This window comes from Lampris incognitus, chromosome 2 (assembly GCF_029633865.1).
Source record: "Lampris incognitus isolate fLamInc1 chromosome 2, fLamInc1.hap2, whole genome shotgun sequence".
NCBI classification, from domain to species: Eukaryota; Metazoa; Chordata; class Actinopteri; order Lampriformes; family Lampridae; genus Lampris; species Lampris incognitus.
In genome coordinates this window covers 132669855-132694593 of record NC_079212.1, presented here as the reverse complement: position 1 = coordinate 132694593, position 24739 = coordinate 132669855, and the positions used below count along the sequence as shown (strand labels likewise).

Sequence of the window (24739 nt, the reverse complement as noted above, 5' to 3'; positions counted from 1 at the left end):
TACGGTCACATGACTATCCGGTGTGCTGTGTGCAGACCAGAAAGAAGATAAAAGTGGATTCCGATGACAATGAGCAAGTTAAGGCTGATGAACTGGTGGCAAAAAAAAAAAAAACGCGACCTGTTATATGGCGATATTTTGGATTCAACCTCAGCATTGTTGAGCAGAAAGAAGTACTGTGTAAAATATGCAAAATGAAAGTCGCTATATGTCGTGACACCACGACAAATTTGTATTATTTGTATATGTATAAATTTCGTATATCGCAAATCATGATATTGTAATGTGGACAGATAAATAGACTCGCTAGCCCTTGGCTAATGGGTCGGACCCTTTAGTCGACAGGTTTACATAGTCGCCGGTGGTGCGAGAGACACGGGTTCGCGTCCTGGTTGCGGCGGTTCCCGACTGCCCCCTGAATTCGCTACATTGGTGTCAGAAGTGGGGTTGTGAGACCATGAGGTCATCGGAAGCATGTGTGCCCAAAGGCGTGAGGGAGCTGATATGCTGAAGCGCGGGGACGCGCTTCCCGAAGGGGGGGGGGGGGGCATAGTGTAAAGATCACTGATGAACAGACTAGCTGGCCCTTGGCTAACGGATCAGACCCTTTAGTCGATTGGTTAACGTTGTCGCCCATGGAGCTGGAAATCCGGGGTCGCGTCCTAGCTGCGACAGTTGCCGGACTGCCCGCCAAATTCGCTACAATATCGTTCACAATAATCGTAATGTGACTTTTTCACCAAATCGCGCAGCACTGTTGTCAGTCATGGCTACAGAAACGCTGTGTGATACTGGCAGCCTTGTGTTCCGAAACAACAAAGAAAAGAAAAGAAAGAAAAAAAATGATTGTGGACACCGTTGCGGCTCCTGGGGAATGCTAACCTAGCATAGCTTAACCAGCTACTCACCGGGTTGCTTAAGTGCCTCCGCCATTTCTCGCCAGCATTTAGCCCATCTTTTTTGACTCTGTCATGTTCCTCCCTCGAGGAAACATCAAAAAGGCAGAGGTATCATTGCCACTGCTCAATGAACCTTCCCTCGGTTCCTTTGCTCCACCTGACAGCAGCAACAGCAGCATCGATTTCTCTCAGTCATGTTTACATACGTGCACGAGAGCGCACTTTGTCATCTTATTGGTCAACGCCATGGAAGACATCATAGGAGATGTCTGACTAGGCGGGAAAATACAAAAAATCTGACATGCTAGACTTTTAGTTGGGGTGTCGTGGGACGTCCCAGACGCCACATTGCTGTTCTTCGATTATGTCACACTACACTGAGTAAAACGCCTGTTCGTCATTCCCGACGTTCACAATCGGGGCCAACCCTGGAAATTTGTCGGGCGACAACAAAATCGTATCAGAATCGGGCTGAAATCGTGTAGTCTGTTCCCGGCATTAGTAAATGGTTCACAATCCCTCAAATTTGGTTAACTGTCCATGTTAACCAAATTCTAATAGCTCACTTTTATATTGTGTTATAAAAACATCAATAAATATATGTACAAAATGAATAAGAATTGTGATACTGCACGCGACGACTAATCTGGGCGTAGCCAGACCTCTGTTTAGTTTTACACAGGCTACGCGATTTTGTGTGACGACCGGCCCACTTGAGTTGCGTTTTGGCTTAGCTAACTTTGCCTGGTCAACGGTCCTGAACGCACACCAACAGTGACACGAAATTGAAAAGAATCGTTAGTGACGTGCTATAGACTAAGAAGCCCCCCCCCCCCCAACGGTGCTCTTATTCATCCACGTAGTCATAGTCTCGCTCACGGCTCAAATTATATAAGGGGCTGACAGAATGCAGACTTTTGAGATATATCTGCTGTAGGGTTCCCTCGCTGTTTTTATTTGTGCAGTTGGGCGCTTTGGCCAGGAGATGCTTTTTGACCATGCAATTTGTTATATGCTTTATCCAGCTTTAAAATTGTGATTACAGATGGGCCTAAATAAAATTTAGGTAGTACAGTGAAAAACACAGCTTGGGGGGGATTTCTTGTCAAGGCAGACAACAATTAAGCGGTGGTGAAAACACTGGAAGAGATATCAGTCTGCATAGTTGCCCATAAGAGGTTAGATGTTCCCAATTTTGCAAAATCATAGATATAACAGGGGGGGAAAAGACAGCATTTCCAATCACATGCTACTAATTCACACTGTCTCCCTCTCTCCTTTTCTCTTTCTTCCTCTCTCATTCATCTTTCCCAGATCTTCCCCACATGGGTGGAAAAGAGCAGCTATCAGCATGGTCTGATGACTAACACTGTGTGTGGTTCCTGCTATATGAAATGCTTAACACACGTGTCTCGTCGAGGAGAAGTGGGTTTTCTGGGGTTTTGCTGTCACCCTCACCCACCCTGCTGCAGAAGCCCGCTGAAGACGAAGCTGACTCTTTAGCCCTGTTAGCACAGACACACACACATGCATGACAACCCTTGTGTTGCTCCATGCACACAAGGACACACACCTTGACTGGTGTACATCACGGCGGAGAAGAAAAGGTGTGTGTGTGTGTGTGTGTGTGAGAATAGCTAAATAAAGAAGTTTCTACTAGGCTAACGAAATGGGTGTCACTTTGATAAATGCACAGCTCTGAATCTTAGTCAACATTGCATTGTGTGTCGTCTTTCTCTTTACTTTCCCCCCCCCCATAACAAACGGCAAATCCATACCATTGTGTGGTGTGAGTGACAAACACACACACACACACACACTTGATTATACATTCATAATATTGAACGGCTGACAGGTCTGGAGCAGCACAGAGAGAGTGGGAGTGAATTCAAATGAGCCCCCCCCCCCTTCCCCGAGAGCTGCCATCTCCATAGACCGGGTTGGTACACAAACACACACAGATAGAAAAAGACACAACACACAGTCCAAAGCACCCAGTTTACATACAGAGTGAATAAATTAAAGCAGGAGCACTGCATTTATAATATAGCACACGAGCATACATAGAAACACACGAATACAAACACAAAGACATGACACGCATTTACACACGTACGCCCACGCCACATGTACGGCAAGCACAGGAAATCAAAACCACTGGAATTACATCACACGCATCTTTCATCTGACACTTCCTCTCTGAACTTACTCTGATACTAAGGTCATTTAACAGAAATGTACGTTCAATGTGGGCCATCAACCCAAAAGTTTACCATGACCATGTCACCTTTAGACTACAACCACCAACTGGCCTATGAGCACATGCAAAATCAGTGAGAAATACACATCTAATAGATGGCTTTTCAAGCAAAATTTTATTCGTTTTTTTCTTTTTTATATTTTTTTCGGCCAGTTACCCCACTCTCCGAGCCGTCCCCATCACTCCTCCACCCCCTCTGCCGATCCGGGGAGGGCTGCAGACTACCACATGCCTCCTCCGATACATGTGGAGTCGCCAGCCGCTTCTTTTCACCTGACAGGGAGGAGTTTTGCCAGTGGGATGAAGCGTGTGGGAGGATCACGCTATTCCCCCCAGTCCCCCCCCCCCGAACAGGCGCCCCAAGTGACCAGAGGAGGCGCTAGTGCAGCGACCAGGACACATACCCACATCCGGCTTCCCACCCACAAACAAGGCCGATTGTGTCTGTAGGGACGTCCGACCAAGCCGGAGGTAACACGGGGTTTCAAACCAGCAGTCCCCGTGTTGGTAGGCAACGGAATAGACCGCTACGCTACCCGGACACCCCTGTTCATGCAAATTTAAATTGATTATCTTGATCTAAGGGAGACCAAGGGAAACAGAGGAGGACAACAGAAACAGTAAAGGTGGCTAAGATCTCCATCTTTCCTGAGATCGATTATTTATCGCTCTTATCTCTTGCTTCTTGGTCGTTTAGACTGTTCTGTGGTTCGACATTAAACACACAAAGAGAGGTGACACAGCGGAGTGTAGTTTTTATCAAGCCGCGGAGAGGTATGGATCAATGTGACTGTGTGCTGTCTAAACAAAGCAGTAGCAGTGTTTTATGATCTGGTTGCCTAACATGACAATCACTGAGGGAGAAGCAGGAGAGCCGCTTTAAACTGCCTGCTAAACAAACAGCTTTTAAGAGGTACTTGCCTTATCTCTGGCAAATAGGCACTCACAGAACAGTTGATGTGATATAATAAAAGCAAACACACAGCACTTGGTGCAAATGCACAAAAGCCTACGCTGGGAAAGTGTGTCTCTCTTAAAGTCTTAACCTACATTTCACCATGTTATAACGCATGATGGCCGCCATCACGGGCTGCACAGCTGAGTGAATATGTCACGTAATCACATCCCCTGACCGGTGTCCATGAACGATAAGTGACACAAAGCCAGTTCAGTACACTTCAGAAATACCCCTGACAGAGGCGAGATGCAAAACACATCACAAAAATTATGAAACGTGCATAAAAATGAACCCCGACAAAAATGGCAAACAACATTTTCACAATTCTCAAACACACACACACACACACACACACACACACGCACACACACACACACACGTGATGAGAACCCTACCTTCTTCATCTTGCCATTGCGCGTGCCAGCGAAGGCCACGGTGTTGCCACGGTAGTCGTACGCCGCCACTGAGGTCATGCCATTGTCTTTGTCGATGAAGAGGGGGATGCCTTCAATGGTGGTGGTGCCCCCCAGGGGCTGGTTAAAGTCCTGGCCACAGAAGTTATCATCTATCTGCAAAGGCTGGAGGAGGAAGGGGAGGGAGGAAGAAAGACGATACAGGAATTAGAGGAAGGGAAGGAGGTGAACATAACTTCTGTGCTAGCATGGCATCTTAGATGAGAGAAGTCTCGACGTACGAAGTAGTTTTTACAGATTCAACTCCAATTTTTATTAACGGGAGGAAATTGCGAAAGAAAATGAAAGCTCCTATTGTGATGAGCAGCTTCCATGGGTGTTTTTTTTTGACCAGCAAACAAAAACAAAAAGAGGCCTGACATGTTTATCGTGTGTGTGTGTGTTCAGTAATCTAGGGTTTGGAGGGACATGTACACAAAATGAATGGAGACTGTGGCTGGAAAATATTTTAGAGTAAACACACACTTCCTGCCTGATTTGTATGAAGGCTTAATCAAAACAAATACGTGTCTGATGCTTAAAACTGTCCAATATTAAAACACTATGTACTGCCTAAAAGACCACTGTTTACATCAGAAATTTTTTAAAAATAATTCCAGCCATTATCCAAACCACTTACCCAACTTAAAACAATAAAACCATACATAAAACAAAACAATAAACAAATAAATAAATAAACAAATAAAACTTAAAACGTGTTTCAAAAACGGATAAAAAAAATTCAAAATAAATAATTTTACACATATAGCGATCTATAATTTTGGGATCCAGAACTTCAGAAAGTATATTCCATGTCCTAAACTTGACTCCGTCCTTTAGACTTAATTTTCTTTAGATTCCAACATACACATTCCCTTAGTGTCCTTGAGCTGACACGTTGTCAAACAAAAAAACGTCAAAGGATTTTTCAATACTGAATGGAACGGAGAGGCTATACGTACATGACCACGGCTGTCTTATCTCACTTAACTCCAAAAATCAAGTTACCCGTGTTTATTCGACCTTACAAATTGTTAAGTACCCAATGCAAAAACTTGTCGCTCTTGAATGCAGCCTCCATTCTTCCTAAAGAGAATTCCACCACAAAAAAATCTTTTGACCGTTCTAATGCGTTCTGTCATGGCCGTAACATGACAAAGCGCGGACCGAGCTTGAAACGATGGGGGCTGGTGACCGTTACTGACCCACTGACACATTCTATAACGCTCCACTGTCACACGAGGGCCGGTCCCTCGGGCGATCCACTGACCCGCATGACGCCTTAACCATTCAGACCAGGGAGGAGGGAGGGGAGGGATGTGGTTGTCACAAACACACACACACACACACACACACACACACCACACACAAAACAAGCATTATCAGCTGCCCTGACAAGTGGGGTAGAAGTGTGCATGTGTGTGTTTCAGCATTCATGCATGCGTGTGTGGGTGACTGGGTGAGAGAGAGAGAGAGAGAGAGAGAGAGAGAGAGAGAGAGAGAGACAGGACAGACAGACAGACAGACAGACAGACAGACAGACAGACAGACAGACAGACAGATCGGTGATGAACATGAGGTTGTTGCTTGGGTGCTAAATGGGGCAGTGTGTAAAAGGTGGTGTAATCCATGATGTTATCGCTACATCATCTGATTGATCCACACAGGAGAGTAGATAACTCCCTCTTCCTCTCTCTCCTCCCCCATCTCCCTAAATTGCTTGCAATGCGCAACATGTCAATATCCCTTTATTCTGCTGTTCCCGCTCTCTTTCGCTCTCGCTCTCTCTCTCCTCTCTCTCTCTCTGTCTCCTTCTAGCTGTTATAGAAGCCCAGCAAACGGTGATATCGGTCTCCCTCCATTATCTCTCCTAGTTTGTCTCCCCCTCTGAGCGCTCACAGGCCGCAAAAGCCCGGCTCTCCCCTCAATTATTTTCTCTCCCTCCCTCTCTCTCTCTCTCTCTCTCTCTCTCTCTCTCTCTCTCTCTCCTCTCTCTCTCTCTCTCTCTCTCTCTCTCTCTCTCTCTCTGCACCAATCTTTCTCATCTCGGGCTCTGCAAAATCTTAAAGCTCTTCAATGGGCATCAATTTGGAGTGAAGACAAAATGAACAAAAAACAGCTAGATGTCAGTTAGAGGTAACCATCAAGAGGTCTCTCTTTCTCTCTCTCTGCACTGCATGCTGGGAGGTGGGGTGTGTGAGCGTCAGTGAGGTTGGTGGATGTGCGAGTGATGTGAAGTTTCGATTTGTTTTGTGTCCTTTTTTTCTCAGATTTTCCCCCTGTATTCTTCACCTGTCCGATGTGCATGATCAGGTAAGCTTTCTTAATACATTTTACTTAGTGTTGGCTGAGTGTTCGGTGGTTTTCTCAGGTGGTTTTCGGGAGGAATGCGTCCTCTGAGACGCCACCACTGAGACGCCCATTGTGATGGAGACGCCCATTGTGATGGTGGAGGAGGTTTTGTTGGCTGTAGGAGAGCAAGTTGGAAATGGCAATCTACTGTTTGCTTGTAGGATGAACAAGGCTGTGGTGGTGTTTTGAAGGAGGAGCGTCATGTCAGCGAGATGATTGAGAGTGGTGTAGTTATCAGGGACATCAAGTGTTTAAAATGTGAAATCGTGGAAAAAAGCAGTTTAATGAAAAAAAACTATACAAGATAATACAAAATAATGCAAAATGTAATAAACAAGAGGTTTCGGACAGGCGGCTGTCATATTTGTGTGATTTAGACAAGATAAAATGGTGTAATATTTACTGTGCCGTTTCCAAATCGTCAGTTTCCTCTACCAGAATCACAGTGTCAGGTGTTTTTGCCATTTATCTCCAATGAGCTATTGGAAAATGAGCTGCGGAGGTTTTAGCAAATTCGCCGGTGCTTTCAAAAACTGTCAGTCTCGGATGTAAATATCCGAAGATGAAACATGTTCAGGTCACTCAAAAGGCAGGTGTTTGTGATTCTGGACTCTCTGATGCAGTTGGGAGGTTTCCTTTAGAGGTAAACACGGTAATGGCCCCGTACATGGTGTATGCTAGTTCGGGGCAGTTAAAATGTTTGAGTGCGATGATGTCAGCCATATGCACTTCGCATGTCCTCATAGACAGCAAGCGGAGAAAGACACCGCAGATGCTAACATCCTGCCCCCCAATAATGTCTCCCAAGCGGGGAGAGGAGAACGGAGTCAGTTGGAGGAACAGCCTACTCCACCAGTTGTAGATGAGAAATTAGGCCTCGGAGTTGAGGGGCAGAGCTTGCAGAAACACTCGCAGCTGAAGAGGCGGCGGTTTCCCCGCAGCTCGGCGGGCACTGAGGATGTGCTCAGTGGTGAGGCACAGAGTGTGAAGGGTGGATGTAGGCATACGGAGGGCGATACTGAGAGTGTACAGAAGATTCCCAGTAGTCAGGGATGCTATCACTATCACTGTGTTTGATAGTGTGTCAGCTGGTGAAGCATCATACTGCAGCAAAGCTGTATTCTCTGGAGAACATTAACGGTTTTTTTGGATAAAACATTTGGAAAGTCAGTAAAAGTAAAATATTATTTTAATAATACAGAGAAGTGCATCAGGTCTGTTGGTTTTCTGCAGGAGCTGGTTGTTTTTGAGCTGCTTGATGAGAAACATGTTCTCACCTTAAGAAGCACGTCACAGCCTTGAGAAAGGCGGTAAAGGGGAAAACTGTCAGAAGGACAAAACTTGTGAAATAAATAATGATCATGCATCACAGAGTGCTTTATTCTTTTTTCTTGTTCCATGCCTGTCTGTTTCTGTCTCTGCCTTTTTCTCTGCGCTACCCATTTTATGCAGTGGCTCAGGGTTGAATCTCTTAACATTAATGGTGGGAGGGACAGATGTAAAAGGGCTTTAGCAGCAGAGGTTGTGAAGCAGAAAAAGATATATGTGGTAATGCTGCAAGAAAACCATAGCGACCAAACTAATGACACAGATTGGGGGCGGCGGTGGGAGAAGTCGTATACACTCAGCAGCGCAACTTACATCCTGTGTGTGAAGGTGAGGCACTTTCAGTCTCTGCAGGCCATGAAAACGTCGAGGTGGACTGAGTTTTTTTTTGACCCAGGCTCTTCCCCGAAATTCTGCTGGCGGTCCCTGTACAAGCTACCGGTGGAAAAATGGTCAGCTGACCTCCGGTGGAGGATTTCGCATGGGGCGACAGCCATGAACAGACACAGAGTGCACCTAAATCCTGATCACAGGGAGGGAGGCATGTCTGTTTTGTGCACAGTGTGAGTCTCAACACATTTATTTGTCCGGTTTCCTAGGTTGGTGGGTGTGTTTGAGTTGTTATGGGGTTGGTTTTTGGGCTGGGGGGGGGGCATTTTCTTTTCAGTTGTTTGTCTATGGTCCCAAATACATAGCCAGGGAGAAAGGTCCGCGCACTTATAAACTTCATATCACCTGCTGCCAAAATAGCCATCTGGCTGAGCTGTAAGAACCAGGCCTGGGAAATGGGCTGTGTGGACCCTGTGCAGGTTCTTACAGGACTACTTAAGGCTCGGCTCAGGGTGGAGCATGCCTACTACAAAATGGTAGACAATCTGGAGGCTTTCAGCCTTAAATGGGAAGTGGAGGGAGTCTTGTACTCAGTGGGAGATGATGAAGACCTGGTCTTCTTTTTCTAATTGGTGTAAGGAGGGAAAGTGCTGGCTGTATTGTTGGCTTATGCTTTCACTTACACTTATGTAGTTCATGTCCTTTTTGTCTGTATACCTAATGTAGTGCTTAATAAAGGGCTTTGTAAAATCAAATCCCTCTCTGTTGTCGTGTGGCTAAGCAGAATGATCGAGAAAAATTAAAAAAAATAAAAGTAAACCAGCCTTCCTCGCGACTCCTATTTCCCCCCCACCTCTATCTCACTCATCCACTCACTACTGACCTTCATTCTCTCTCTCTCTCTCTCTCTCTCTCTCTCTCTCTCTCTCTCTCTCTCTCTCTCTCTCTCTCTCTCTCTCTCTCTCTCTCTCCTATATATTGCAATACAAACAACTCTTCCTCTCTTATTGCTCTGTCTCATTTTCTGCCTCACTCTCTCTCATCTGCCCACACCCGACTTTCTCTGTGTATTGTGCATATCTCTGTGTATACCGCTCTCTTTCTTTATGTCTACTGATAAACTTTCGATCAAAAGAGTAGGTCAGTGGTTCACCAATCAGCTTGAGAGACTGAAGACACAGACACACAAACAAAAAATGTGTGATTGTGTGTGTCCGCTACTAATCTCGCATACTACTGGGCCTGTCAGCCTAATCATTTCTGTGCACAGTTATGACTGTACGATCAAGGACCTGTCATGGCTGCGGTGATTCAAAACCTTTGGAAAAACCTGTTTTATACCGCAATTGAGTGCTAACTCCTCGGCTGGTTTGTCGCCAAGTCCGAGAACCAGACACCAGAGAAGGAAAGATACGCCTGGTGGGGATCTGCACTCTACTAGGTGCACTCTTCTAGTTGTGCGTGCGTTTGTCAATGAGAGAAAGAAAACCCCACAGCCATTACAGGAGACAACTTACTTTTGTAAAGCCATGGCTGGGAGTCGGTTTCTCCCCTCAACACAAAAGGGAACTGACAGACAAACAGAAGTGACAACTTGTAAACTTACTCACACAAGCACCCGGTTTTCCATTCAACCAGGGCATTCAGTCTATACTCTTACGTCGTGTGTGTATGTGAGCACGTGCACAGTGTGTGTGTGTGTGTGTGTGTGTGTGTTGTGTGTACACACGTGTACACACAAGTGTGTGCAAGTGCAACTAAACAACTCCCCCTGTCTTGATATGACATAACTAGGGGCAACACTGTCAAACCTTCAAACCCTGTAGCCACACGAAAGGAAACGATTAATCTGGATTAGACTTGCGCTCTCTCTCTCTCTCTCTCTCTCTCTCTCTCTCTCTCTCTCTCTCTCTCTCTCTCTCTCTCTCTCTCTCTCTCTCTCTCTCTCTCTCTCTCTCTCTCTCTCTCTCTCGCTCACACACACTCACACACACACACACACACACACACACACACACACACACACACATTTACACAGAATTTCCTTGATGTTAAGCTGTCAGAAAATGTCAAAATATGGATGTGCATGTGTGCAAACACACACACACACACACACCCACAGGAGTAATCTATATGGTTTCTCTGGGGGGGGGGGGTTAAATTGTAAATGCTGCATAGCATCTCCACAGGTCTCGAGGGTTTCACCAGCATTGGAGGAGAGGGGCTTCCCTTGGGTTTTCTAGCATTCGAACACACTACACCACCAGTTTAAGCAGTACAGGGCTCTACTCCACTTTCCCCATGTGACTCAGAGCTGAACTGTATAATGTAAAGCCCATCCGCGCATGGCTCTGAAGGTTTACGGCACGCCTATAGAGTGCGTCTGACATTCTGGGGTGTTTTCAAGGGCACGGCTCCCTGCAGAGAGCCCGTCACATTCTCCCAGCAGCGAAAGAGTTAAGCCAACCACCTTCCGCTGACTTTGGCAGATGATAGAAATTCTCTCCGTTGCCTTTTCAGAAGGATAACCAGCAGGCAGGGAGAAAATGTTCAGGATTACAGTTTTTACTGCAGTGGTTCCTCGGCCTGTTGGTAGGGAGAGGAAGTGGTGCGTGGTCGTAACTCGCCGTTCCAGGCAAGGAAACGCCACCTCCTTCACAACAAGGGATCGGTTTCTTCCTTTTAAACAATCTATTCGAGTCTGGAGGGTCTAGACTGCAAAGTCATCATTGAATATGGATATTTTTTTAAATACTTCATCATAAATCACAGACAGCATGATCCCTCAGATTTATCTCACAACCCTCTTGGGGTTCTTACCCCCTGACTGTGAAACGCTGTCTGGGGGTTGCTGTTTTTTAGGAGTTTTCCCCCCTTTTTCTCCCCAATTGTACTTGGCCAATTACCCCACTCTTCCGAGCCGTCCCGGCCGCTGCCCCACCCCCTCCGCCGATCCGGGGAGGGCAGCAGACCACCACATGCCTCCTCTGATACATGTGGAGTCACCAGCCGCTTCTTTTCACCTGACAGGGAGGAGTTTCGCCAGGGGGACGTAGCGCGTGGGAGGATCACGCTATTCCCCCCCTCCCCCCGAACAGGTGCTGCAACTGACCAGAGGAGGCGCTAGTGCAGCGACCAGGACACATACCCACATCCGGCTTCCCACCTGCAGACACGGCCAATTGTGTCTGTAGGGACGCCCGACCAAGCCGGAGGTAACACGGGGATTCGAACCGGTGATCCCCGTGTTGGTAGGGCACAGAATAGACCGCTACGCTACGCTACCCGGACGCCCCCTGTCTGGGGTTTCCGAAGATACATAAGCTCCAATTTGGTTTTGGCGAAGAGTTTACAGGGGATATAATGGGAGTTTATAGTGTGAGTGTGTGTGTGTGTGTGTGTGTGTGTGTGTGTATGTGTGTGAGCTGTCAGCTGATATTCAAGGTCATCTTAAATGTGTCGGGTCTACCTTACACACAACTTACGAGGAATGCATGTGCACATGCTCACACACAAACACACACTCGGGTCTCTCTCATAACAGCCAGCGGTACCGGGTTGTGTTACTTCACGCAGCGAAACAATGAAACACAGCTATTCATAAAACGCTCGACACGTGTGTGCACACATCCCTGCCCACACTACGGCGGAGATTCTGCAGACATGTGCAGTTACAGGCCTGCACTGACAGTCATGGTTCCCCGGTGATTGCCGTTCAGGGAACATGTTATGTCAGAAAAAATGAGTGTGGGTACAAATTATGCTGACCCTGAGTGGAATTAGTCAGCGCCGCTCACAGAAAAACACTGAGACGGCATAGCACAATGCAAGGCCTGCGTGGACGAACATGCGCCACGGCGCTGCCGACATCACTTGCTGTGAATTACCGCCACGTTTTTTCTTTCGTCAATAAAAAGTGTAAGATAACCGCAAAAACAAAACCATCTGGGCATCCAGCCAGACACTAATAACCGGACAACAGCAAAACACATTTTTCTCTCTGCTCCGAAAATAGATAAATAAAAAATAAAAGAAAGAAATGAAAAATTGGCCGGCCCGTGTGGTTTTAAGATAAGCCTGTTATTTAACTGTACGGTACGGGCTCTCTCCGCGCGTGCGTTTGTCGTAGAGCGAGCGAGCGAGCGAGCGAGCAAGCAAGACGGCACTCCCGTCACCGCTCTCCAACACACAGCTGATTCCCACCCACCCCCCCACCCCCCCACTCCCGAGACTGCGGTATCGTAGAATGCACCCCAAGTAATCCACTACTTCACTGTTTTTGTTGACGCGGTAGTCGGAATGCATGAGCACACAATGACCTCATTCTGTGGGGGCAGGAGGGGGCGCGCACATATACACAACATGCGGCATTCGACGGACCGGCCAAACAGCCCGGCGCACACCTCAGCACAGCCCTGCTATTCACCACTTTACACATGAATAGCAGCTAGGTGTGTGTGTGTGGTGAGTAGGAGGGCAGTGAAGGAGCGGTGCAGGGCTGGGGAGCAGGGAAGGGAAACAGGGGTGGTATCATTGTGTGTTTTGTGTACTGGGTGATGGAGGCGATAGCAGAGGAGCGTTTATGAGTGCGTCAGCTAAACTAGCCGCTATAAACACCATGTGAGGGGGTTCTGAGCAGCAGCTTCTCACCTCATTTCCCTACCAGTAGATAAGGCCTGTTACAGTGTGCGTGCACACAAGCTGCTCTGTTCTGCCACTGGAACACTGCTGATGTGTAGGATCCCTCCTGGTGTGTTGGCAGAGGCAGGTGACTGCTTCCTGATGTTTGCAAGTGTGTGTGTGTGTGTGTGTGTGTGTGTGTGTGTGTGTGTGTGTGTGCATGCGCGCTCACGCATGTGCACGTGCAGATACATGCATGTGTGCAAACAAGTGTGTGTGTGCACGTGCAGACACATGCATGTGTGTAAACAAGTGTGTGTGTGTGTGTGTGTGTGTGTGTGTGTGTGTGTGTGTGTGTGTGTGCACATGCACATGCATGCACATTTGTGTGTACGAAAGTGTGTGTGTGCATGCACATTTGTGTGTAAGAAAGTGTGTGTGTGTGTGCACGTGCAGATACATGCATGTATGTAAGAAAGTGTGTGTGTGTGTGTGTGTGTGCACGTGCACATATATGCATGTGTGTAAGCAAGGGTGTGTGTAAGAAAGTATGTTTGTGCACATGCAGATACATGCATGTGTGTAACCAAGTGTGTGTGTGTGTGTTTGTACGTGCATGCACATTTGTGTGTAAGAAAGTGTGTGTGTATATGTGTGTGTGTGTGTGTGTGTGTGTGTGTGTGTGTGTGTGTGTACACACGCACAATTGCAAGTATGTGTGTTTCTGGCTGCAAATGGAGTGAAGGATTCTGGGAGAGGTCCGGCTCATAAATAACCCAGAAATCTCGGCGGTGGGCCCCGAGCTTGTGGATACCCCAGAGCCTCCTCAGAAATAAACATGAAGAAATGCTGCAGTGTGCAAGCGGGGATCTGTACAGTACGGGGAGGACCAACCTACACTCTTGCAATAAATGGAGGTATATCTAATGCAACCTTCAAATGGGGGGGGGGGACCCAAGTCGGGGATACAGTAAAGACAACAGAGACCATCACCGTTACTGTCCACATGGGCTGTTCTGCCGTACGCCAATATTTACAACTGCAGACGTTTACTTGAGATGCGTGTTGTGAGGTGTGAGGCAGAGTTACAAGTCTTCCATTTCTCTCACCACCGAACATCAGCCGTAACTCACACGCTGGAAACCAGCAAAATCCACACACTCGAAGACACATCATTCACACACAACAAACTCAAATATATGGCAGGCCTTAGTGTGACGTTGTGTTTTATACAAAGCCTGTAGCCAACCAGTGAGCCAGGTTGTGGACCGAGCCACCGAGACAAAAACGAGGCAAAGACCACATTATGAGTCATGTGTAGCTTCGGTATTGGACCGCCTCATGAGGATGACAGTGTGCCTGTATTTCTTAAATGTGTTACCCCACATCCAGAGCAGCTCGAAATGAGTGACCATGCGGAGCAACTCCAACGCTTTCAGTCATTTTTGGCAGTGACTTTGGTTGTGCTCGTACCTCAGTTTTGCTGACTCTTGTGTTACTTGATCCACGTACACCACACATCCATCCCACAGGCTGTACACGAAACACAACCGTAGCCACAAAACAAACACTCACAAGCTCATTAGGATACCAAGTATAGAATAAACTCCCAATGGGCCGATCTCTAATGTAAACCGAAGTGGCGCAGCAACTTGACTCCATGGAGACGAGGGTAGGTTTTGTTGGTGGAGTGATGCGAGAGAAAGGTTATTTATAAGCCTAATTACTACGGAGAAAAGTCAGAAACAACAACGTCAAGCAAATGATCCAATCCACCAGGTTCGAATCATTTGGTTCTTCTGGTAGTGTCTGGTATCTGCTCAGAAATGTGACTTGAGACTCAATGATCAAGAAGTTAGAAAATGAGTTGACTGGGCGTCCAGGTGGCGTAGTGGTCTATCCCGTTGCCTTCCAACACGGGGATCGGCAGTTCGAATCCCCGTGTTACCTCCGGCTTGGTCGGGCGTCCCTACAGACAAAATTGGCTGTGTCTGCGGGTGGGAAGCCGGATGTGGGTATGTGTCCTGGTCGCTGCACTAGCGCCTCCTCTGGTCGGTCAGGGCGCGATCCTCCCACGCGCTACATCCCCCTGGCGAAACTCCTCACTCTCAGGTGAAAAGAAGCGACTCCACATGTATTGGAGGAGACATGTGCTAGTCTGGGCAGAGAGCAGCAACCGGGAGGGCTCGGAAGAGTGGGGTAATTGGCCAAGTACAATTGGGAAGAAAAAAAAAAGGGGGGGGGGACTGACTTCGACAAATTCGGATTCGAATTCCAAGATCCATCTATGTTGAGTCGTCCCTGGGTAGCTAATGAAAGCTGCAGCAATTGGGCTCCAGTTCAGCAGCTGCCTGCAGAATGTGTTGCTACATGTGCAGACCTGACTCCTGCTGCACAAGGAGCAGGCAGGAGACCAGCGAAGCTGTGCACGGCACGCATACACGGGCACCCTCAAGTAAACATACAGGTTTCTTGGAAATGACCCAATGTCAGTGTGCAGAGCCACACAGACAACATGGGCGCCTACGTGAACGTGCACGGATATAAAGCGCACCACATACTACCACACACACCGATACAAAGCCACCCATGCCGGGTAGGTGACTAGGAAATAGACCAAGGCCTATAATCTATTTACTAAAGTAAAGCTGCAAGCAGATGTGGGCTTCCTGCTGGCCTTTGTGAAACGCTGCATATTTATCCGTACTGCTGATAATGATGTAGGCTACACAACATAGACACACACAAACACAACACAGCGGAGATCAATACATAATTACACTGACAATTAGTATCATTAGTCTTGTGCTGAAGGTTGGGGTTTGTTGAGCTAAACACTCCTCAGAGAGAGAGAGAAAGAAAGGTCAGCGAGAGAGAGGGGGGGGATTCGGGGGTTGAGAGTGGAATGAAAAGGAGGGAAAGCAAAGAAAGGAGGATGAGCTGGGTGAAGGGATGTGGGAAGAAGAAGGGAATGGGAGGAGAAGGGAGAAGAAGAGGAAGGGGAGAAGGGAGAACGTGAAAAAGTGGACAGCCGTCTCCAGCGACGTCAGTCTCCTTTGCCTATACAGGAGCCAGCTCACCCAACCCTACTGAGGCAGGATCCCATTCCCTTATGGGAAAAGACGACTGTTTCCGATGTCACACACACACACACACACACACACACACACACACACACACACACACACACACACACACACACACACACACACACACACACACACACACACACACGCAATTTAACCTCAAATCCTTAACAATTTGACTCCGAACCCCAAATCTAATCTGTGTGAAAATTCAACACATTTCTTATTTCTAATCAAATCAAATTTTGTAATATTGGCCAAAACATGACCCGCTAATATCAATATCCTCTAAAAGAACCCGCGAGGTCAATTTCTCGTGGCTCAGCTCATTTAGTGTGGCAATTACCTCTTCTCATCAACTTTGGCTCAATTAATCAGTTCTAATTACCTCAACACATTTACCGGCACATCCCTTTTGATTAGGTTCACATAAAACGGGCTGCGTTGTAACAAAGCCTGCAACCCAACCCGTTTCACCGGAAAACGCCCGTTCTGATAGAAACGGCTATGAACCGATACCGGAGAGTGTTCAACTCCATCCATCATATAGTCGCTCCGGGGCGGGATGACAACATCCGTTGTGGTTCACGTGAGCTCGGGATAACAACAGAGGCGCTGACGTTCCGTCTCTAAAAGCGGAAATGAGAAGCTTGGTATTCCTCTGCCGTGTCTACCGGTGATGGACAAGCGTCTCCGTCTAACCGCTCTTCCCACGTGACAAACACATTAAGGTCTACCAAAATGACTCGGAACAAAGCAGGGACGTCGACCCGAGGCGGATAATCAACTCGTACAAATCGGCAGAGCTCATCACGTTAAGACGTAATTTACTGAGGTAGGGTAGCGCGGTCCTACCGAGCATGCGCGTATCGACAATGCGCGGTGATTGGCTGCGTTGGTAGCCCATTATAACGGCTCTGCGGGGTACAACTAGTTTACCGGGAGGCGCGGGGCTGATAAACCGCGCTAATCTCAGCCACTACCCGAAAGGTTGGCCTGAACACGTGCACACCTAGACGGTGCACGGGCACGCCTGGGTTACGATAGCTGCAGTGCACCACGCACAACCCGCGTGCGCACACGGGAATGCTACCGGGAATAAACCGTCAGCGTTTAGCCACATCTGAAGCGGGAATATCAGCGGTGAGTTGACTGTTCCGCCCTGGCAGCCCCCATTGTATGGTCGGAGCCATTTCGTATCGATCGTCACCCTTCACCTCTGACACGGTCGAGGTGGCAGCAGCCGCCAAATAACAGCTGGCCTATGGGGGCGAGGAACAATGCCGCCTGAGCGCACGCACGGGAAAGCGCCGCGCAAAATTAACATGTGAGAATACCGAATATGGGATCTTTAGTGTCCCTATGATTGATTCTGTGGACCTCTTATTGATGGACGCATTGGCCTTTTGACAGTGAGCCCAATTCCACGGGCTCGAAAGTTCAACTGCCCCATGGCCCATCTGGAGAGAGAGGGAGAGGAGGGTGACATTTTGAACAGCCTTGGAACCTGGACTGATACATAGCCGCAAAAAAATAGAAACGGTGTGCTGTCACCTCGGACTGCTGGTTTATGTGCGAGGGTCAGGGGGCTTGTTTTGAAGCTGCTATCACACACACACACACACACACACACACACACACACACACACACACACACACACACATGCAGGGTGTTATCGGGAGTAACACTCATAAGTTATGAGAGGAGCCACCATAACATGGTAACTCACAGAGAAACACGGACACACCAACAAGCACACTATCACACACACACACACACACACAGACACACGGCGAGCTGACATGACAGAGAGGCCTGCTGTTGAAGAGCACAGTGCAGTGGCCAGGTGACGGACACCGATATTATTTGTATTGGAGCCAGTGCTCAATCACCCTTCCCTTTCCTCCCCCTATCTCACTTTCGTCCTTTCTCCTGTGCTTCTTGGCAGACGTGGTGAAAAGATTTTGGGGGCTATCACTCTTTCGCTCGCCATCCTCCTACCCCAGGCTCTCTCCCTCCCTCTCTCTCTCTCTCTTTCTCCCCCGCGCTCTGTGAATCACTGCCTCACCTCTGGGAAACTCGAAAGCTGCAATGGCCTGGCTCTCCCATCAGCGACCTCTCTCTCTCTCTCTCCCTCTCTCTCCCCAGTTCTTCCTGTCTCCATTCCTCTCTCTTTTCTCTACACCTCCATCTGTCTTCCCTTCTTTTCTATCAGCCTCCCCGGCTACTCCTATTTTCACACTCCTTCTCCATTGCACTTGTCTACTCAGAGCTGTCCTTAAGTCTCTCCATCCATTCTTCTCTCCATCCATTCTATACATTACTCTAGCTCTGTTTCATTCTCTCTCTCTCACACCTGCCTGCACCTCCCGTTCTCTGGCTAGCTTCTTTTTTTTTGCACTTCTCTCTCCCTTTCAGTGGCTCCATCACTTTCATTTACCTTCCTCCTTTCCATTGCTCACTCTTGCCCTGCTCTCTCCTTGCCTTTCCTCCATACATTTCTCTCTCAGTCCCAGATTGGATACCTCTCTCTCTCTTTCTCTGCCACTCTCTCTTGCTCTCTCTCTCTTTTGCCACCTCTTTTGTAAATGTGTGTGTATTGATCAACTTTCAGCCTAAATAGAAGGTCGACTGTTCACTAAACAAGCTAAGAGACAAAACAAAACACATACATACAGCAAACAAACAAAGCTGGAGTTAACTGGAGTTAGAAAGAGAGGGAGAGAGAGCGCGCGAGAGAGAGAGAATGAGTGAGAGCGAGAGTGAAAAAGCGAGAATGAGAGAGCAAGAGTGAGCGAGCGAGTGAGCAATAGAGCAAGAGAGTGAGAGACAGAGAGAGAGAGAGAGAGAGAGAGACAGAGAGAGAGAGAGAGAGAGAGAGAGAGCATCCCTGAACTTTTGCTTACCCATATAACATTCCACAACCAAAATCATGTTGCTTGTAATGTGCAAGTAAAATCTGTTTACTTCAAACAGCCGGCGCCTCCCACTGACCGCAGAGAAGAGGATGTCCCTAAGCCAGGAGCTGTGACATGACACCGGTATGAGGAGGAGATGACGAAGCAGCTGGCCATCTATCTTCATTCAGCGCCATAATGTCAAGCAGGTGACAAGGCCTCGGTCACCCCCGCTCTACAGTAGATGCAGTCCAAATTGCACAATCTACAGGCCGGGTTTCTCCGTCAAGACACATATCCTTTTCATTAACAGCACAAAACCCTTCTAATCATAAAATAAACACACTGGGGAGCGAGAGCGGCATTTAAATTCACGCTCCATGATGCTAGCCCGTGCTATTCCTGGAACAGCTCTGGCAAGAGCAGCAATGAATGAAGCTGTTAAGCCCATTCCTCCCAATATGTTCCTCTGTCATATACATGTTTTAGTCAAATTCAGCTCTCTTGTTGGCCTTCTTTTTTTTTTCTTTTTTTTTTGGGCTCATCCTTTTGTTTCAACATCTTATTTCTGAACAAATAAAGCACGGCATATCAAAAGTAACGGGGCAAGACAAACAGGACGGCGCCGGTTCCCACACTGCGAAAAGGAATATGAGGCGCTCGTCGGAGGTCAGACGAGCGGTTTCTCTGACTATTGACTGGAGATCAGGTCAGGATTTCTGACACCGGGTCAGCGCTTTAGGGCAGCGTGGCAGAGATCATTAACCTGAGGCTGACCCACGGGGTCACGCAGTCAGCCAATCGGCTCGGCTTTGAAGCTATTACATCATCATCATCGACGACAGCTTGTGCGAGAGCTATGGCAACAGCGTAGTTTTAAAAACCCTGTGTGCCTGCATGTGTGTGTGTGTGTGTGTGAGGCAATTTATTAAAAGTGTATTAGTGGCTGTAATTCCTGTTAAAAATCAGGACAACAATCCTGATGTAAATGTTGGAAGTTAGTCTGACTGATGGTAAACAAGGTGACTGGGTCGCCGTGGCGTCAGCCAATGAGTGAATAATCTAACCATTACATATTACACTCACAGTAACACACAGATGGGAGAATGGAAAGGTAAGGAATAACGAAAAGTAAGAAAAGAGGACTAGTTGAGGCAGAGAATGTCAATACAGAATGAAAAAAGGAAGGAAAGGGAAAAAAACGGTGACAATGTTCGTTCCTTCAGCACTCTAATCAGTTTTTTGGGGGGGGGTTTCCCCCCTTTTTCTCCCTTATTGTATCTGGCCAATCACCCCAATCTTCTGAGCCGTCCCGGTCACTCCTCCACCTCCTCTGCCAATCCGCGAGGGCTGCAGACTACCACATGCCTCCTCCGATACGTGTGGAGTCGCCAGCCGCTTCTTTTCACCTGACAGTGTGGCGGTTCACCAGGGGGATATAGCGCGTGGGAGGATCATGCTATTCCCCCCAGTTCCCCCTCCCCCCTGAACTGGTGTCCCGACCAGCCAGAGGAGGCACTAGTGCAGCGACCAGCACACACACCCACATCCGGGTTCCCACCCGCAGAAATGGCAAATTGTGTCTGTAGGGACGCCTGACCAAGGTAACACGAGGATTCGAACCGCCGACCCCCATGTTGGCAGGCAACGGAATAGACTGCTACACTATCCAGACGCCCCAGCATTCTAATCAGTTCTAATGGTAAATAGCCACATTCATATGGAGCCTAATTTTCCGTTGATAATCTGACCAATAGTCACATCTGCTTAGACATGCATCGCATGACCATTCTGAATGGACTAGTTTCTCCTGAAGGAAATTGCCTCCGGTTAGAAAAAGGTGATATACGGCTTCGAGAATCCATTACATGGGGGAATATTAGCGCGCGTGTGTGTGTGTGTGTGTGTGTGTGTGTGGTGATACAGCTTCCTTTTTACAATTATTTTTAAATTTACGCTTCAAGGAACAACCCAACAATCCCAATACACAAGGAAAACAGATTATTCCATTGGATGATATTAATTTTGATTAGTATATGGCTTTGTTTAAGTAAACCCATACATCAGGTCCCTTACCGGCATGTTAACAGTCCAGTTAAACACATCTTACAACTGTATGTCATATAGGCTAAACACAGTGCAGCTTTAATTATGACGGAACAAAATGTTTAAGCTGGAATAAGAGGAGAGAATTAGATAGAGGGAAATGAATAATTAAGGATCACCCCCCCCAAAAAAAAAAAATCGGGCTGATGAAGAACCATAAATGGATGAGAAGGTTGTTTACTCTAAACAATGCACTCCATTCGACACAACCCAGTGTGCGTGTGTGTGTGTGTGTGTGTGTGTGTGTGTGTGTGGGATGAGAGAAAGATGGAGGAAATGGATGAGTGGAAACAGGGGATGTGGTGGAAGATATTAGCGCAGAAACAGCAGGGTAGATAGAAAACAACAACAACTACAGGCAAAGCCCCAGAGAAAGATGGAGCGAGAAAGGGGAGAAGAAGTGGATTCAGTGAGCTATGCACTGAAAAGAAAAATGGTGAGCTGAAAAAGAGAGAGTGTGTCAAAGTGTCGAGAAGAGGCAAGAACAGAAAAGATGAACAGAGAGACCCCATTTACACCTGGTATTACCATGCTTTGTGTCTCTACATGGGGTCTACATGGGGTATTTATATAGGTTCGCCTCAGTTTTACATACACAATGCATAGAAAGTGAGTAGGTGGGAAGATGGCAAGTCTATTGTCAGCAATAACAACAGTAAAACAAAATATCAAGACTTTTTGAGGGAGGGGTCATTTTAACAACTAAGGCATCAGAAACAACAAATTGTTTTCCCAAAATCATATTTAAAAATGCCGTGACTCTGATAACAATGACCCATTTACCACGGTGGGAGTGGTTCATGCCAAAGCTGGGTGAGTCTGAGTAAAATGCGACCATAACAATGGACTGCAATTATTTTTAACTATGCACTGCAAGGATGATGTTTCAATCCCCCGGTCATTATTTTTTTCACTGATGCAGCAAGCTGTACGCATCACATATAGACTTGACAGAGATCCAATCATAATGCGTGGCAGACTGCCTCCAGAATTGGTCTGGCTGATCCGATCGTGTTCTGATCACAGTGCATTAGGAGTTTTCCCTTGTCCAGGTCGGATATCCAGGCGTAAATGGGTGAGCACGTACGACTCAACTTGACGGCGGCAGTATACTCAAAATGAAGCTGAACTTTTCAGGCAAAAAGACACATTTCGAACAAGAGAGACCAACAAAAAAGATCCGCTGTGTTGTGTGCAAGCGGCTGGCGGGAACATCCCACTAGTTTGCCAGCAGTTCGTAGACCTCCACCTGTTTGCAACTGGTCAAAATGTCACATAGCTGGTAGCGTCCCAGTTGATCATTAAGAACGAAGACTTCATACTGAGTATACTGGCAATGGCGTTCAGGGACATGTTTGCCAGTTTCCCTTTTCAGAAAAGTTCTTCTGTCATTTTGTGGCTACTGCCTCGACTGAGTGAGAAAACACTCTGTGACTTATGTGTTGTGTATTGGTGGTGGTGGTGTGTGTGTGTGTGTGTGTGTGTGTGTGTGTGTGTGTGTGTGTGTACAATATTCTTGAGTGACATTTCACAACTATGGTCGACTGAGGTAATGATGTTCCTGGTGTGACTAAATCAAAGTGCCAGGAAGCTCTTGGGAGCAACAGAATAGGGGAGAAAAAAGTAGGAGAAAAGGAGAAAGGCACCTGGTTTCCCCACATTCCTTTCACTAACCCACTGGACTTTAAATACTGACCCCCAAGAGGACTAAAGGTGGCCTTGGTGGGGGCCCAGGGTCAAACCTACGGGCCTGCGTCACAATACTAAAAGGGGCTAGTGTGAGCCTATGTGCATTTGTTTGTACAAGGTTGGAGGCCCCGCTATGTGTCATAGCAAGGGGCAGCCTCAACTGTGACACAGCGTCTAAACCATGTGAAAGTCAATATTACTAGTTGTCTGCAAAAGCAATGGTGTCAGACTAAGTTGAATTATCCATTTGGACTGCTTCCTGTGTTGACAAATAGATTACTAGGCCTTTTCAATGCTAATGCAATGTAGGTCAAAGTGAAAACATTACATTAGTGTTTAGAAAATTGTGTGTGCAGGGAATGAGCAAACCGAATCAGAAGCCTTCAAACTGAAAAGCAAAGTTTGCAAAAAGTTGCAAAGGAAATGCTGCTTCTACATGACAGAATTAAAAAAAAAATGTACTGAAGTATTGGCTTACCGAGTTGATGCAGGCAAGCTCCTTATTGAGCAGCCAGGGCAAAGAGAGCCTCCCATCTCCCTTGTAGCAGGACTGGATCCTCTCCTTGATCTTCTCCTTGATCTTCCTCAGAGTGAACAGGCACAGGGCAGACTCCTTGGGCGGCTTGGCCCGGTTCTTCTGGCCCTGTGAGAAAACCGTGAAGAGGATGTCTTCATCTTCAGAGATCCCCAGGGAGTTAGCCAGCTGCCGACCAGGTCTGGCCAAGTATGCGTCTTGGACCAGGCGGTACTCCACTCCATCTTTAGTGCAGCCAATGGGGAACTCCACATAGGAGTAGAACTTGGGGTCGTCCACGCACAGGCGGACGATTTTGGAGGTGAAGAACTGCTCTCCACTGGCATCAGGGGAAGTGAGCTGGGTGTCTAGCTGCATGGTTAGATAATAGACAAACTGTTCACTGCTGAAGCTGTAAACATAGTAGATGTCAAAGGCAGGAAACTTGGACAAGGTGTCAGAGGGGATCTTGAGCTGAGAGGAGACAAACTCATCCTGGTAGACGAAGCTGAACATGTCAGCATTTTCTTCATTCTCCATCAGCTTACGGCTGGAGAGGGTAGGGAAATATTCGGATTTGCCATCAATGGGGGTGCCAATGAAGAGCTTGCTGGTTGGACCGTGGGGGGAGCTGATGATGACCCCAGACATGGTCCCTGACTCAGCCACGCTTGAAAGGTAGTGCTCCTTGCGATGGTGGGGCTCTCCCAGCTTGAAAAGGTCATCCAGACGGAGGAACTGGCAGATGCCCTGGGAGGTGCTGCCGCACGCAATAAGGCGGTTCTGGGCATAGTCAATGAGGAGCAGCTTGTTCACATTGGGAGTCTGGGCCAGGTCATGGGGGCAGGACTGAACGCTAGGAGGAGGGTAGCACTTCTCATTGTCCACCACTGGGCCAGTCATGTGGCTGCGCAGCTTGGTCAGGTTGCTGGAGAGCTTGAAGATCCAGTTGACGGCACCCACGTAGACTTCTCCAGTTTTGTTGTGAATGGCCAAATGGGTGAGCCCCCAATCAAGAGGGATGAATCGTTTGAAAGGCTGGGGTTGGCCATTGCAAAGGGAGGAGCCTGTGAGGAGCAGCAGCCCCAATAGGAGCAGCAGGTTCTTGTGGCCAGAGGAGGCCACTGACCGAGCTAGGGGCCACATATCTGTAGGTGGCTAGAGGCAAGGCTGCAGGGGATGGGGGAGGAGGAGGAAAAGGAGGAGGAGAAGCTCTGACACCAACACCCAAGTCAGGCTTGCCTTTCCT

General features: G+C 47.6%; 2 protein-coding genes across 2 annotated transcripts in view; both read right to left on the bottom strand.

Annotated features, from left to right (window-relative positions):
• The window catches only part of LOC130132195 (plexin-A1-like), a 171377-nt gene extending 167134 nt beyond the window's left edge, over positions 1-4243 (bottom strand). Inside the window, exon 1 of the mRNA XM_056301754.1 lies at positions 4217-4243. Coding sequence (XP_056157729.1) covers positions 4217-4243 — 27 coding nt within the window. The remainder of the gene's footprint in view (positions 1-4216) is intronic.
• A 94-nt stretch (positions 4244-4337) lies between these two features.
• Positions 4338-24636, bottom strand: LOC130132179 (plexin-A1-like). Its single transcript, XM_056301753.1, has 3 exons — positions 23455-24636; positions 4513-4695; positions 4338-4349 (listed from the first exon to the last, which is right to left on the bottom strand). The coding sequence occupies exons 1-3, from the start codon at positions 24634-24636 to the stop codon at positions 4338-4340; spliced, it is 1377 nt and encodes a 458-aa protein (XP_056157728.1).
• Between the last annotated feature and the right edge of the window lie 103 nt (positions 24637-24739).